The following is a 17,268-nucleotide window of genomic DNA, read 5'->3' as shown; positions in this document are numbered from 1 at the left end:
AAGATATTGTAAAACTAAGCGTCAGTTGGGATCTTCAGATGTCATTAAATCGGAATAGAATATGAGGGTGTCAGTTCTAGCTTGTATGACCGTGGGAATCTGCCCATTTACTCTTGCCCCCTGAGACTGCTGTAACTCGGAGTCAGACCCTGGGCGTTCTTACTATTAGTTTTCTTGATGTCAAAGACATACATCATATTTTTTTTGTTTGATGTCTCTTATTGTGTCTTAATTGAAGCTAGGCTACCTACTTCTCCAGCCTGTACACTGACAGTGAAGATGTATAAAAGGCTGGATCCTCTAAGTCTGCCAATTCTAGTTTTGTCATACCCATTGAATGGCTTTACTGTAAGAATCACTGCATAAATTCCTGGTGCGATATAAATAAAATATAATAGTAATACTAATGAAAATAACACTTCTCCCTCAAATCTGTCTTTGTCTGCAAAAAACCAACTAGATAGCTTCAATTGTACAGCAGCCCGCATCCTACATTTGCTGCCCAATGTCAAATATAGGGGTCCAATTACCCATCCACCGACAGAGACATAATCCACAAATCCATGTTTTAAAACATACATGAAATGTCTTTAAAATCAGACTCACTAATAAGTCAAGTACGTTCTCTCTACTGAATGAAACTTTTAAACACAAATCTCTTCCACTTATTTTTCTTCTTGCCTTTTTATATTTTACATATTTTACATATAAGTCTGAAGGTGCCTACTGATGTGCATTTTTACAAATAGGTAATCTGGTAGTGGCCCTGTGCTAATAGATTTATTTATTTTGCACTTCATACTCAAGGTATAGATCAAATGCACTGATACAGGTTGGTATCGGAATATATGGCGTAACTCTTTGCAACTTGGTTTTTCAGTTTGTAATAAAGTTTGAGAAATTAACCTACATAAAAGCCTATTTTTTCTTGAATTATATTTTGATTAATTTAAATTGACTTTGGGTATTTGAGGGACAGGTTCAGTAAATGTAAAGTGGAAAGAAAGCAAAGGATTTGGTGCGTCTATAAAAAAAGTCATGTCACTTGATTTGAAAAAAAAAATGACTGACTTACCTAGCTTGTATCAACCTGTGCAAACAATGTTTATTGATTTACAAAATAGTTATAGTTTACATTTGAATTAGTTTTTGTTTCACTCTTTCACTTTTCATTAATAAGGTATATTTTCCATGCCTCAATGGCAAATCTGAACAGTTCCCAGGCAGGCTTACCTGGAGCTCTCCCACGTCTTCTTTATATGGGAGCCCAGAGGGGCCATGTATGTGTTGAGGCGGACAGAGGTTATTTTACATCACAAGGGGCAACAGTGTGGACAGAACCAGTCAAAAAATGGCAGAACCAAATATCCCTCCCTCTGCTTTGACCAGAAAGTGTTACCAGAGGACCATCAGCCATGATATATAGAGCTTCTGGTGCAAGCCCAAAGAGTTAGTAGGCTCGTTGAGTTCAATTATTTGCAAGAATTTCTGTAAAATGCTGTCTAAATAATGATATTTTTTATTGCCCATGCACTATTTTTTTTCAGCCTGCCCTACACATTTCTATAATATTGGATGTTGCATTCCTATATATTTCTATATGGCTGGCGACTGACAATGCTTTTCTAATTTTCTAATGCTGGGGAATCTTAGTAGTTCACAGTGAGTTTCTTGTTATTTTGTATGTATATGGAAATTTTCTGGACCACTTCTAGTAGAATAAAACTTGACCACTTTAATATTATTCTCCATTGGAGGTGATTTGCTTCTAATAAACAACATTCTTAAAAATGGGAATATACCAGCAGGTTAGAATTTTTCCTCTAACTTGCCTTGCTGCCAAAGAGCAAAGCAGCTCCTACATGTAGAATGATGATAAAATATTCCATTGAAGTCTGTTGTCATACTGACCCCACAAAAATATAAATAGAATACTTGTATCCATATAGCTATCTCTATATCTAGGGATATTTACAAAAAATAAACATCCAACGTATAGCTCCCTATCTACAGAAGCTGTCATATTGAAAACATCCTACTAATTGGAGTTTCTACAAAAGCTAAACAGCAGAACCTGAAATGAAAAAGCCCCCTGCCGCTATATAGTATGCCACCCATAATTTTCTTAAACAAACTACATTAATTGGTAGACCATTGTGATACCATCACTTGCAGTAATTATACTCATGGTATATTATTACATGCTAATTAGAGGGACACTAACCAATAGTTTGTGTGTTACCATTAGCTTTGTAATACAGGAGATTAAATGCATGACCAAACATGCAGAATGGTATAAAACATACTGTTGTTATAATATACGGTACCTATCTATCTATCTATCTCTCATCTACACACTATATGGACAAAAGTATTGGGACACCTGACCAACAGGGACTTTTATGACATCATATTCTAAATAAATAGACATTAATATGTAGTTAGCCCCCCTTTTTGCAGATATAGCAGCTTCCACTCTTCTGGGAAGGCTTTCCTCAAGATTTTGGAGAGTTTCTGTGGGAATTTGTGCCCATTCATCCAGTAGAGCATTTGTGAGGTCAGCCACTGATGTAGCACAAGAAAGCCTGGCTTGCAATCTCCATTCCAGTTCATCCAAAAGGATTTTGAACTCTTCAGTTATGGAATCAGCAGAGCGTTGGTGATTTTTCTGCACCATGCGCCTCAGCACTCAGTGACCCCGCTCTGTGACTTTACCTGGTCTTCTGCTTCATGGCTGTTCCTAAATGCTTCCGGTTTCTTATAATACCACTTACAGCTGAGCATGGAATATCTAGCAAGGATGAAATTTCTTGAGCTGACTTATTGCAAAGGTGGCATCCTTTTTTTTACACAAATGTTTGTGAATGCAGACTGCACGGCTAGGTGCTGGATTTTATCCACCTGTGGCAATGGGTCTGACTGAAACACCTGAATTCAATAATTAAGAGGTGTGTCCTCTTATCCATACCATATGGTATATACACTATATATTATAATATATGTGAATATAAGGATGTGACTGCAAAATGATCTCAAGATTATCCTTGTAAAGTTTCCAGTGTATGTACGGTTTATGCCAACCATATTTGTAACATCTTATCATTATTCTTCTCAGACTAGAATATAGTTAATTAATTATGAACTCAGCAGGCTTTGCTTTATGAAATGAGGATTCAAACCATCCCTTTGACTAACTCCTCTACAGATTAATATTTTTCCCCCAGCAGGTCTCAATGGAAGGGCTTGGAAAGATTACAATATCAGATCTGTATGCAGATGAGAAATATAAACAGATTATTGTGCTTCAGTGGGTGTAATGTATTTCATTTTAAATTATATGAGCTAACCCTTAATAATCCTTAGGATAATTTCATCTGGCACCTTGGGCACTGCATTATTCATGCTAATAATTAGAAATGAAATGACAGTCTCATAGAACAAAGGAACATGTCTAACTTCCAATTTGAACGTCTATTCCACACATTTAGTAATATCCGTACTTATGCTTAGCCAAGGAAACACTAAAATAATGTTTTTTTGTTCATATTCTTTATAAAGAAAGAAAGAAATATATGCAATACACCAAATGGCTTCCTTAAATCCAAAACAATACAGATACATAAAATGATGGAAAGTGTAAAAAAGAACATTTTCATTGTGCACCATAAGTCTAAAACAGGAATAGATAACAGATAACATGAATAAAAATATGTGGCCCATGGAACAGCGCATCTAGATGGAGGGACATTGGTTAGAGGACTGTAGATATAGGTCCCTCCATTTTGTAATGGTCACATTACACCACCCTCCCTTTTATTAGTATGATGTAAAGGGTTTTTTCTCCTCAGTGTCACAGTGGTCAGTGTAAGGTGGGGTGGAATAATGGTTGGTTAATAGGAAATAGAGTGCTTTATGGTTTATGTTGGTGGTTTCGAGCTGGTCTGTGGCTTGGAACCATGTGAGGGAAAGGTGCATCTCAGTACACTCTTTCCTGGTTCGTTGTGTTGTTGGGGATGTTGTGGTGTTATATGTAAGGGAAGGGGAGTGTCATCGTCAGTGGGTAGTTGGAAATAAATGGGGGAATGTATGTATTGTGTTTGGTGGTAATTCTGACAATGACTATATTGTGTTAACCATTGGTTGGTCGGTTTCTTTCCCATACATATTAAATCTGTGGCCTATTTTTACCCAACAGCCAGTGTTTTATTTCAATGGAGGTTGTGATTTATGAGAAACCAAGCCCATGAAATTGACAAGGCCCCGTTATGTACTGTATTGCTGACACTGATATTATTATGGCCATTATTGAAGTCTCCTGTTGAAAATCATCTTGTTTGTTAGGGAAAAGAAGATTAACACCAGGACATAGGTTATTCCTGTTTTAGACTTTTGCATTAGTATTATAATATTAGCATTATAAAGTATTATATTTGGTACAAGAACATAATTCTTGAACTTGTGTAAACGTTTCGGCAAATAAACAGGACTTTTTATTTAGAGCACAGAAGATGCTCATTGATAACTTCCTAATCTCTAGCAAAATAACAGTAAACTGTTTTGCTGAATTAATGGTATATCTGATAACACAAACTTGGGGAATGTTTTAGACAGTACCTTAGCTTATGATTGTACATGGTGTTGGCTTTTCTTGGTGGCCTCCTCTCTGAATGATGTGTCTTCTATTGCATTATATAATATGTTTAATAAGGCATGGCAGTTGAAAGAGAGGTTGCCTGATTACACTGAATGTTTAGACACCATTTTTCTTGGCTTAGCAACTGACTGAAATACTTTAAAATTCAAAAGTACCGTATTTGCTCGATTATAAGACGACCCTGATTATAAGACGACCCCCCAAAATCTGAATATTAACTTAGGAAAAAAAGAAAAAGCCTGAATATAAGACGACCCTAAAGGAAAAAAGTTTTACCAGTAAATGTTAATTCATGTAAACTATTTTTTTTAATAAAAGCTATGATTGAGAAAAATATTTTTTTAATTAATATTTTAATTTAATATAATTTTTTGTTTTTATTTCTTGTATTTTCCAACCTGTCCCCCAGTTACGCACATCTGCCCCCAGGCTTGCCACACCAATATGGCACTGTGGCCCATGATATGCCTTTTAACCTTCTATATGCCACTGTGCCCCATGGTATGCCTTTTGACCCCCTATGTGCCACTCTGCCTCCAGAAATGCCTTATACCCCTATATCCCATTCTGGCATTTAGGGGGTTAAAATGCATATTATGGGGCAGAGTGGCATATAGGGAGGTATAAGGCATTCCAGGAGGCAGAGTGGCATTAAGGGAGTTAAAAGGCATTGTATAGAGCACTCTGCCTCCAGAAATGCCTTATACCCCTATATGCCACTCTGGCATTTAGGGGGTTAAAAGGCATATTATGGGGCAGAGTGGCATATAGGGAGGTATAAGGCATTTCAGGAGGCAGAGTGCTCTATTAAATGCCCCCTTAACGCCACTCTGCCTCCTGAAATGCCTTATACCTCCCTATATGCCACTCTGCCCCATAATATGCCTTTTAACCCCCTAAGTGCCAGAGTGGCATATAGGGGTGTAAGGCATTCCAGAAATGCCCTACACACACACACACACACACACACACACACACACACACACACACACACACACACACACTTACTTACTTACCGGTGCTTCCAATTTCCTGCTGTATTGCCGGGGCAGCGGGTTGACGTCTCATTCCGCGGCAGCCGGAAGGAGGTGGAGTTGGCAGCGGGGGTTTGTATGCGTCCGTCGCAAATACCTTCCCCGGCTGTCAGAGATCAGGAACTCTGGAATTCTGATCGCTGACAGTCGGGGAAGGTATTTGCGACGGACGCATACAAACCCCCGCTGCCAACTTCACCTCCGGAAGCACCGGTAAGTGTGTGGGGAGGGGGGGGGGCGACGACAGGAGGATCCAGGTCCCCTGCAGCGGTGCGGGGGATCTGGATCTTAGTCTCCTAATCAGACCTCTATTTGAGGTCTGATTAGAAGACGACCCCGATTATAAGACGAGGGGTATTTTTCAGAGCATTTGCTCTGAAAAAAACCTCGTCTTATAATCGAGCAAATACGGTATTAAAGACCAACTCGACTCTAAGTCAGGTGCCTTAGTACGAGTTCTCACTGACTGTAGTGTGTAGTGAATACTGTACTTTAATGATGCTCATTTATAAACGGAAGGTATATTGTGATTACAGCGCCAGTCTAAGGCCTAATTTGTGTTTCCGAGATGATAATCTCTCACTGTACCACATCTGTACTTGACCCAACTTGTTCATTATAAATAAGTCATTATAAGCATAACAAAGGATGTCATTTAATTAGCTTAATGAAACGGATCCAGCAGAGATCACAGTGCGAGCTGTCGAGCCAAAGTAACAAGCACAGAATAGGATTTGGTTGAAGCCAAAAGAAATACGTACACAAAGATCTGTAAACGAAAACACCCCATTTTTAAAAAGAAGCTAAAGTATCTTTTAAAAATCTAAGTTTTCAAGTCAATGACCGATATCACACAGGTGACTAACCATGAAGATAAGCTTCACTGATTGATTGCAGTTGAATATAGGTTTATAAACTTTTATTACTAGACAAAATTTACACACATTTGGAAGATATTTTTTTTGATATGGCCATTTTCTGTTAACATAGATAATATTTAATCCTATAATTAGAGCTATACGTTATTATAGGAAATACTTTCCTCCGTAAGAGGTTTTAAAACATGACTGGCTGTTCATATATAAGGGAGATGCATACTTTTAACAGGGCAACTAATTTAATATTGTCCTGTACGGACCTCACAGAACTGAAACATGCAGCTCCAGAGAATGTTTTGTGTATGGTAATCACTTGAAAGGAACCTTTTATGGTACATATTCCATGAAAGGTGTAACTAACCAAAGCATGACAAACCAAACATTAATAACTACCCTTCTTGCTTGACCTGTAAACGATGCTGTGCCTACCGGCAACTAGGTCTCACACAGGCTACACTCCATTGAGCTTCGAAAATGCCTGTTTTATCTCTCCCGGCTTTGCCTGTATTCCTCTAGGTCAAAACGCAATTATATTGATCTATGCAGACAATCTTTACTATACATTTTCTCGGAAGTCTGCATTGTTTCTGTAATACTGCTGCCGATGTAACAAATGACAATAAATACCCGTATTCTCCAACTTTTACCCTGTGGTCCCATGGGTTATATGCTGTGATGTGGAGACCAGTCCTGCCTATAGTTCTGGGATGGAAGTTAGATAATTAATTATTTCGTAAAAGTCTTTCCATTTCCTAGCAGAATGAAGAAATAAATAGTCTGACTATGGGACCCTTAAAGCAGGGGTTTCTGAGAGGGTCCATTTACTGTACATTGCTTACCTGACATCATAGACATTTAGAATTTTTATCTCCCAATATCTTCCAAATAAAATACTTTGTTTTATGATTTGATGCATCAGTTATTGACATAGATCCATACCTGAACATTATATTAACTTAATTTGCTACATATTAAAGTATTTGCCATATAATACAATTTACAATGATTCCTATAATTAGACACAGTGTCCTAAATCCTTGATTTTGCTCATCAGGATTGCAGAGGGGGAATCTACTAACGTTTTGTCTGTTTTGCAATGAGTGGGAATGGGATGCGCTCCATAAAATATTCAAAACAGCAAGAAAAAAAAAACCAAGCTCAACAGAGTAGGTAGAGCAGATAGAAGTATTAGCCTATACCAAATATAGATAATGGTCTTTTTTGACCAAATATAAACGTGTGGAGTACCTAAAACAGAAGATCAATATTTCAAAGCTATATGCTTTTTTACTTTATACAAGACTCTTTACGAATGCCAAACAGGAGAGCGGAGCTGTCTGTCTCTGTTGAAAGCTTAAAGCCGGCACACAATCCCCATCCTCCTGGGAGCTAATTAGTGCTGTAACACTTGCTAAGAAATTAGAAATCTCCTGCTACAATACACGTTATAATTTCTATCAAAATAAAAGCTGCTAGGAAAGTACGTAGCCATATTTCACTTCTTAGAAGTGCCTTGTTTTAAATGGCAAGGGATTTTTCAGATATTCATTTTAACAATGTCAAAGACCTAAAAATATTGTAACACAAAACAGACAGAACTCACTCATTTCGGTTAAATTATAGGTGTGCCTACAGAGTAAGGAAACAACTAGTTCCATGGTATTAAAACTGATTTTTTAAAAATATTGCAATATTAGTAATGCTTTTTTTTCATTTCACTTACACAACAGTTAGACTACAAGGGATCCGCTATTGCATGAAATATACTGTACCATTAATTGCACGCTCTAGTATGCCAAGCAGATCGTCGTGTTCTTGTACCAAATATAATACTTTCTAATTCTAATATTATATTACTGTTAAACATATCGTTAAAATACATCCAAGAGAGGGGTTAGGGTCAGGATCACAATTGAAATATCATAAATCATAAGGCAGAATGTTTTCAGTGACTTGGAAAATTGTATTGCTTGATGCTTCATAAAATGTAGCAGTCGAATTAAATCTAAGATATTTTAAACCTTAAAAAAATGCTAATATTTGATATTAACTACTTGCTTATAACAAATTACTATATCCAATAAATATTTGAATGCCCACATTTTTGATGTTTTTTTTTCTTAGTGAGACTGTCACAGTCTATATCAGGGTCCACGACAATGTTGGTTTGTATAATAGGATTTTTTCCAATTTACCCCTCTCTACAATTTTTGTTGAAAAGCATGTTTTAATCAATGCCACTGGAGTGGGAATAAACTGACCCTGCAGTTCAGCGCACAGGGACATTATCCTGTAAAATATTGTTATCTATGTACTAAATTACACCTCATAGAAGATCGAGTCATAGAATATTTTGTCCTGTAATATTTTTTTAATGAATGTAAGGGAAGAAAAAGACTGGTTGATAAAATATTATATTATAAAGTTTAGCTATGTCATGCTAACAATATATGGGAACCTTGACACACAATCGCATACATCATTTTGTATAGACTGAGATAATCACATTGGTTAGGGACAGATCCATGTAATAGAGTCAGGATAACATATAATATGTAGTTGTCAGTATAGATTACCCTTAAGCAAGCTTATTCCAGTGCTCCACAGTCAGAGAATTAAAGGATGAACAAGAAAGATATGGAGAAAGAAATAGGAGAGAGAATGGGGATCTCAGACCCGTTGGGAATAGTCGCATAGTATTGGAAAAGCAGCTGAGAAATCAGTACTGTTATGAAAAGGTATCTGAATTTGTGTTGACTCCTTAACCACTTCATGACTTCATGTGACCGGAGCTTTTTGCCATCTTTAGCATATCTTTGTTCAACCATGGCTCCCCTTTTCCATATTTAGCTTACCCACACCCATCATATTGTTTTTTCAAGAACAGATTGGGCTTTATCCTAATACCACTTGGAATATCTTCCACATTCATGTTTGTTTTTTTATATATTCTACAGTATTGTTGTCTTATTTTTGAACATTGGATTGGGACAATAAAGATTTTTTTAAATGAATATTTGTAATGGGAGGGGCAACAGGTGTTAGGGCAAATATTTTTTAAAAAAATCCCCAATTCTTTTATTCGATATTGTTTTTATTCTTTTTATTTTCACACTTTTTTTTACAAGAATCTCTCTTGGAACTGCATGGTACCTTATGATGTCATGGTGACATCACTGGAATCTTTATTTATCATTTAAAAATCTTATCTCATTTTTATTTTTTACATTATTTTTAAAATATTTTTTGAAGCGGAAGAAACACGGTTTCTCCGTCTATTTAACTTTGATCACCACTGAATGATCACTAAGCAGAGCTCCATTGACCTGTACCTGTGATAAGCTTGCAGGTGAGGCTCATCAGAAGTCTCAGGAGGATCTGGATAGACCCTCTGGGAACCTTTTTACCTTTAATGTTGTTTTAGAGAATGCTGGAACTTCTGTTACTGATTGAGGTAGCTATTCTGATGTAATTGCTGCTGACAGGGGAGACCTCAGGCTGTCTGTCCTCCCATGTCTCCATTTCTCCGCCAGTGAAAAACCATAGGGCGTACTATTATGTCCTTGGTCACCGTTAATCTAAAATGCGTCTCTGTTGCCTCCATTTCTCTTTCTCGTGTCTCGTGCTTGGTTTCTTGTGCCACCATATTCATGCCCTCTACAAGTTTCAACATCGCCTAAACTTTACCCCATTTGGTGTATTTGTATATTTATTATTGTATTAAATTGCCATTTTATTGCATCTACCTGCCTCTTTTGTGTTGTATTGTACTATAGCAGTATCATCTTACCGTATTTTCCTTTTAAGCACTTAAGAGTAATGGGAACAACTCTCTCTGGTAATCATAGCTGTTTTTTTCTGGCTTTTTCTCTCTCTCTAATAATTTTTTTATATTGGCACATGCCTATACCACATCAAAAATATTTATTTGGTCAGATCAGGTCGGCAAACAGCTGTGCTCTGACTTTATTATGATGGTATGTGTTTGTAAGCAGGGTTTAGGATATTGCCTTTAGAAAGGGAGCATTAAATGGGTATCTCTTAGAGTAGATGGACAAGAGATGTGCGACAGAGATGGTAGTGTTTGGGCATGATGGTCAGTGTAGGTCTGGCAGTCTATATGAGATTGTGTGTGTATATAGTAATGTCATTGTGTGTACGTGCGAGTGTCAGGGTGACCACATCAGCCATGTTTTCCAGGACACTTATACGTTTTTCAGATTTATGACCAACACAGGTAAATTGCTACCCTGCAGTATGGGGGATGTACAGACTCATGGAAGGGAATCAATTAGTCAATTATACATCCCCCATACTGCAGGGTAGAGCCCTGCGCGGGACTGTTTTTTTTAATCCAGCTGAATTTCTGACCATTACCGCCCGCTCCCGCAACGTGTGTGTTACGCTCCCGCAACATATGTGTCCAATCCCGCCCGATCCCACAACATATGTGTCCAATCCCTCCCACCCCCTTACCTAAACTGCAGATTTCCCACACAGTCCCGCAAGGCTGCCCTCGAGTTGCTCCCTCACAGCATCTCCTCTCTTGCTCCGCCCAGGAACACAGCTGAGTCACTTAATGTGACGTCACTTCCCGTGACTCTGCTGGGTTCCTGGGGCGGAGCAAGAGAAGAGATGCTGTGAGGGAGCGGCGCGAAGGCAGCCTTGCGGGACTGTACAGGATTACCGGGACCCACAGGTACAGTGCCTGACTGCCCGCTCCCGTCCGCAACAACCGAAAAACTGCTTGCACCCGCAAGTTTTTTGATGCAGTCCTTTACTGCAGGGCAGCATTTTATCTGGGCTGGTCAGCAATATGTAAAAACATGCCCTGGAAAGCATGGCTAATGTGGTCACCCTAACAAGTGTGCATGTTTGCGCCATGAAACATTTGCATATTTCAATTTGTATATTTTTTGTAAGATAATGTATGTCTGTGGATTTCAATAAACTGCAGATTTTTGTGTTCACGCTTTTTAAACAAGTATAAAAATCTTAGTGATTTGGCAACATATGTAGATGTAGATCATTTTCTATTTAAAATGTGTGCATCATATGCAAATGATAGGTCCAGTTTAAATAGTAGACAGCAGCAGTTTTGTAGCTACGTGTGGTGTTTTCGCTTCATCTTAGATACTTTATTCAGTGTCTGTAATAGCACTAAATCCAAAATCTGACTAAAATGAATTAAAATTCCATTTGTGTTTTACTGCACCTACCAGACAACTGGGTGTTCAATGTACTGATTATCAATCTGGAACTGCCTACATTCCCAATATATGCATTATATAAGAATGTAAGATTAACCCACGGAGCGCCACAGACATGTGCAGGCATAGCACAGAATTAGTATTATTATTAGTATGCTTTACATATGAATATAATAATTCACTATGTCTGTCTATGTTCCTGATACTGAGCACTGATCAATTCATGTGTAATGACTTAAACTGCAGCAAATAGTGATAGCATTGCCAGATGAGGTAGACTGTAACTCACAATAGGCTCAGCCAGTCCCCAACTGTTCCTACCACTGCAGATCGTTGATTAAAAAGGAATTCAGCAACAGAAAAACAATGTCTGATAGGAAAACCTAAGTATTGCTGGCTATAGTCATTTTTGATATATATATATATATATATATATATATATATGATATCATATATATATATGATATATATATATATAGATATAGATATATATATATCTATATCTATATATATATATATATATATAGGATTTTTTTTCACTATCCTCTGTGTAAAAGTAATTACACAATAAAGAAAAAGCAAGTACCAAATACTAACATGTTTAATTTTTAACCCTTTGACCGGGTAGCCAAGCTTGCATCTGGCCAAGCTGGATGGGAGTTGTAATCCACAGCAGCTGAAGCTCCAGATGTTGTCTGGTGCTTATTCTCCAGGTAAGAGGAGTTAGACAGCAGAGCTCTGCAGACTGCACAAGGAATGAAGAGGTTAACCAGCTCTGAGCTGCAGAGCTCCTAGAATAATCAGTAGCATGAATACTCAGGTTCCCTTACATCACTGCCCTCATCTCACTACCACAAGACTCAGTGCTGGGCTGGAGAGGGGCCAGCAGTGGCTTGTTCCTGGGATCTCTAATGCCTTGAATGAGCTTTAGTACAGGATCTGCTATCTCACACTCATCTGGCACACATCTGCAAGCACATCCAGCCCAGTGGTCCAGAGGAGGAGAGGCAAGCATCAGCTCTTCCTATAGCCCACAGGTTACCCAGGAATTCCATCATGCGCTTGGTAATGTATATCTTTCCCTAAATAAGACACTTTGGAGATTTTCATTAACTGAATTAAGAAAATGTCAAGGGTGGCTCCTGGGAGCTGGCTGCTTCTTGTCTAAGTTGTCAGCAGATAACACATAGGTGTAGGTATAGGTATTCCTAATGGAGCTTGCTGTACTAGTGATATGCATGCATGGTCTGGGAGTTAAATGCTAGTATTTATCCTTATGTATTAGCAGATCAGTGGAGGGGAAGCAGGTAATGTGGCTGATTTCACAGCTGAAATGTGTTCAGCTGTAGATGTGGGGACAGGGTGTAAAATGTCTTACAGGTATGATGCTGTTTATTTTCTATAAAGCACTGTGATGGAGTTCAGTTCATCCCAGGTACCCTGACAATCCTACCACAAGTAGGGCAGTTTGTATTCTGGCCAGCTGCTTTCAATAGGAGGCAAGTGTGAAAATAGATTAAATATGCATGGTGGAGGGATAACTGTTTTGTTTCTTCTGGAAGCTGTAAAAATTTGCCTTTTTGTATCAACAGTGTGTTTCAATTAAAATGTAAAACAATCCAGACCAATACTATATATATATATATATATATATTATATATAATATATATATAGTAATGTGAGTAATATATATATATATATATGTATAAATAAATTATACCTAATGATACTGTGTGTATAGTATAATTACAAATTACAATTGATTAATGGCCATTCATATATGTTATCTGGGATGGTTAAACAGTTCGCTTTTTTAGTGGAACAAGAAAACATAAATCATGTCTATTTTTAATGTTCTGCTCTTTGACAAAGATTGATGAGGGCTAAATTATTTGATCCATTACTTTTACTTTTTTTTGTATTTATTTACACAGTATTTTCCAGAAACCATGTCTATAGAGAAGTGAAAAATGTTTGTAGAAGAAAGTGGTACTTAGACTATGCCACATAAATAGACCGGATAGATTATATTTTTCGCAAATTAGATAAAGTAAAACAATACAGATATTCACATACTTTATGAAATAATAATAATGGAAACCCTTCAGTCTATATGGAGACATAATAACCCTTAAGAACAGAAAGGTCTTGGGTTATGACACTTCAAAGGTTTGCCAAGAGACACTTCATTGATCATTGACACCACTCAGTGCTGCAAGTATTCAATTTATTTCTGTTGGACTTTTTGGCATGCCAGTTCCTTCTGTCAGGTAGAAAGCAAACATCATCTTTTAAGCTTTATATCATTGTTGTTAAGCCAATGGGCCATTATCCAGATACAGTCCTCCAGCCTCAAAGCAAAGGGTTTTGTGGTTATGAGATTGATTTATTGGTGTGCCCTCACATCTTATAATTCATATTGGTATGCAACACTTCACAGCTGTCACATGGCACGTATCTAGAAAAATCACTCTATTTTGAGGTGCTCATTATCTGTGTGCAATTAGTAAAGCTTTCTGTTGAAAACTCAATTTAATTTAGAGTGGCAATGAACAAAATCAAGAGAATGTTAAAGGCAGCGTAGATGGCTATTAATAAGGAATTAGATGGCTACACACACAGTCAAAGAGACGGAACAGAGCTTAAGAGCAAGAGCTAAGCCACGTCAAGGAACAGCTGAAGAGCCACAGTAAACTGGGAGTAAAAATATAGGGTAGATAACAGAAAAGATAAGAGGAAGTGTGAAGATTAATAAAAAATCAGATCTAATGTCAGGAAATGGAAGTTTTGGAAGTGCCTTGGCTATGCCAGGTAGTCTACTTTCAGTAATGCTAGATCTAGGCACACAAGATACATGAATGATCTGGTAACAGTCACATATACCGCACTGTATACCTGGCTAATGAGGCAATTGCCCATTTGTTTTTCATTGGTGGTAGAATATAAGATTTCTAGGGGTACCTTGGTTGTAAATACAGCTGAGAATAATGAGCTTTGAGAATAATTCTGTGGATACCCATTTCCACTTTTATTTAAAATGTAAGTTCATATTAGCAGGGGCCTCTTTTTTCATTTTTTTTAAAGAAAAATATAGGTAAAGGTAGCTTAATTTCTGTTACTGTACTTGATTTTTTTCACTATACTATCCTGTGTATCCCATTAAAGATGCAGAGATCTGGGCATAGAAATCCAAACCATTCACATGGATTTAAATAATAAATAATTGCACGTTATGTTAATCTCTTACAGTATATCTATAACCAATATTCTGGTTGCGTTTAAGAAAAAATCTTTTTCTTCCCTCGCTCAAGCTCTGCCCTCCTCCACAGGAGACTAGACTTATATTTTCAACCAACAAAGAGCTATACTTTCTTTATTCTGTTTTCCGCAAGATATTCTTAATGACAGTGAATCTGGGAGATCACTTTTACAGCGCTGGTTTGACAACCCTTAGTGAAAAGTGTTGAAAAATAATGATCCGACAAGATGCTCAGAGACTGCTGTAAACTTAATATTTTATGTCCTTTTTTCATCGCTTCCATTACTATTTATTCATAAAACATCAGTATATTTTGCTTAGCATTAATTCAAAGGTATGATACAGAGATGCATATCAGCAGCAGTCTACTAGAGAAAAATGGTAATTAAACTTTGATGCTGTTGAATCTTACCCTGGTCATGTTGCCTTAAAAAGCAATGTTTTCAAAGTGTTGGCAACAGAAAAGATTCCAGTTCACAATGTGAGGTTCATTAAACTTTTAGAACATTTGTTTACCATCGAACACTTTGTTTCTCACTGAAAGCAAATTGTACTTCAGGTGCTGAGAGAATGGAGAAAGAACATTCCATTGCGAGTAGGCCTTCTAATCTCTGAAAAAAACATTCTTACTTTAAATTCAACATTGAGCAAGTTTGAGATTCATATCGAATTATTTGATTCTGAATGCTTGTACATTAAGTATACAGAAGATTAGAGTATTTAGAAGAATATCCAGGCAATGGTTCACATCTGAACACAACTCTTGATAAAAAAATGCTGTCTTCTCACTCTTGGCACACAACATGTCCCGATGTGGCACCAATAAAATCCCCTTTCTTTGGTCTAACATAAGGGTTACCATAGTAGGGATGTGCAGAATGGTCTCATTGAACAGCAGAAGCTTTTGAACACAAATCCTGAACTTTGTTTTGTAGAACAGCGAAGAGCAGCTTGCTATCAAGCTCCGGCTGCTCCTTATATATCATAGTCCTTTAGATGGCTTGATTGTACATAAGTATGTAATAGGTTAATAACCGTACCCTACTTGTGTTCAATTTTTCAATTCCAAATCATGGAATTAGATTCCTTAACAAATCTTTCTTGTATGCATAACATTATGGGGGAGTAGGTATATGATATACAGTAATAATTACCTCTATAAAAAAAACATTATTGTGCAGTTTATATGCTCTTCTTTCTTCGGTGACAAACAGAAATGACTGCTTTCAGTCTAAATTTATTTAGTAGATGTTTTATGAGGAACAAATCAAAGTTGAAATCTTTCTTGTTCCCAAGTCCTGGAGAGTATTTACAATTCAAAGTTGCACATTGATGCAGAGAGAAGAAAATATAAGTGAACATTAGAATTTATACACAGCTGCATGACGATTTTATGTTTGAGGAGGCAGACGTTTTTGATGGTTTTGCTTTGTTTGCAGATGTTTTCGAGATGGTTATTCAATGACTATCCTGCTCTGTAGGAGACTGTACAATGGTATACTTCCTTCTTGCGGTACAGAATGATGAGTAAACCAGGAATTAGACGAGAGGTCACAGGCGGTAGAGAGAGCTGTAGGGAGGAAACAGCTCAGCTTTTAAAAAATGGATTTCCAAACTAGACAGAAAAGTTAACTTGGAATTCAGTGTTAAGGGTTAATGTTTAAAAACCTATCCCAATCAGGGCCTGATTGTGTTATGATTGAGAGAATCCTGAAATTATTGCTCCAAGCCTGCCTTCCCATAATAAAGGCAAGCAATGTCATGTGATCCCAACCTAGACTAATGAATACCCGCAAACAGGTAAGCTGATCAAGGGGTTGTGTGTGTGTGTATGTCCGTGGATAAGAATGGCATGTCTGTGGCTGTGTGTCGTGTGTTTGAGATGTCTGATGTTTATGTTGTGTGTTATCTGAGACTACTGCATGCATTCGTTAGGATGAGTATTTAAATGCACAGTGGTGTGACCATGGTTAAGAATAGTCTCTGTGTGTGTGTGAGAATACTATAGGAGTTATGGCTGAGTGTTGGTGTGGCTGGAAGTGGTCAGTATGAGAGTAGTATGTGTGTTTGAATGGACACCGGTGTGGCTGAGACAGGGTTCAGAGTGTTATGTGTCTGAGAGCAGTGTGCAGAGAGTGTAATCCGTGTTGCTGAGCTGTGTGATGTGTATGCTTGTGTGGGTATCTCTTAGTAGAGAATACTGTGTGTGTTATGTGTGTATGTGAGGCTGGCA

General features: G+C 37.5%; 1 protein-coding gene across 1 annotated transcript in view; it reads left to right on the top strand.

Annotated features, from left to right (window-relative positions):
• Nucleotides 1-12,653: 12,653 nt before the first annotated feature.
• The window catches only part of LOC128483234 (schwannomin-interacting protein 1), a 147,639-nt gene continuing 143,024 nt past the window's right edge, over nucleotides 12,654-17,268 (top strand). The window contains exon 1 of the mRNA XM_053459346.1: nucleotides 12,654-12,841. Coding sequence (XP_053315321.1) covers nucleotides 12,833-12,841 — 9 coding nt within the window. The 5' untranslated portion in view covers nucleotides 12,654-12,832. The remainder of the gene's footprint in view (nucleotides 12,842-17,268) is intronic.

Source organism: Spea bombifrons, chromosome 3, assembly GCF_027358695.1.
Source record: "Spea bombifrons isolate aSpeBom1 chromosome 3, aSpeBom1.2.pri, whole genome shotgun sequence".
In the NCBI taxonomy this organism is placed as follows: Eukaryota; Metazoa; Chordata; class Amphibia; order Anura; family Pelobatidae; genus Spea; species Spea bombifrons.
Note: the sequence above shows the minus strand (reverse complement) of the source record. Positions and strands in the feature narration are given on the sequence as shown.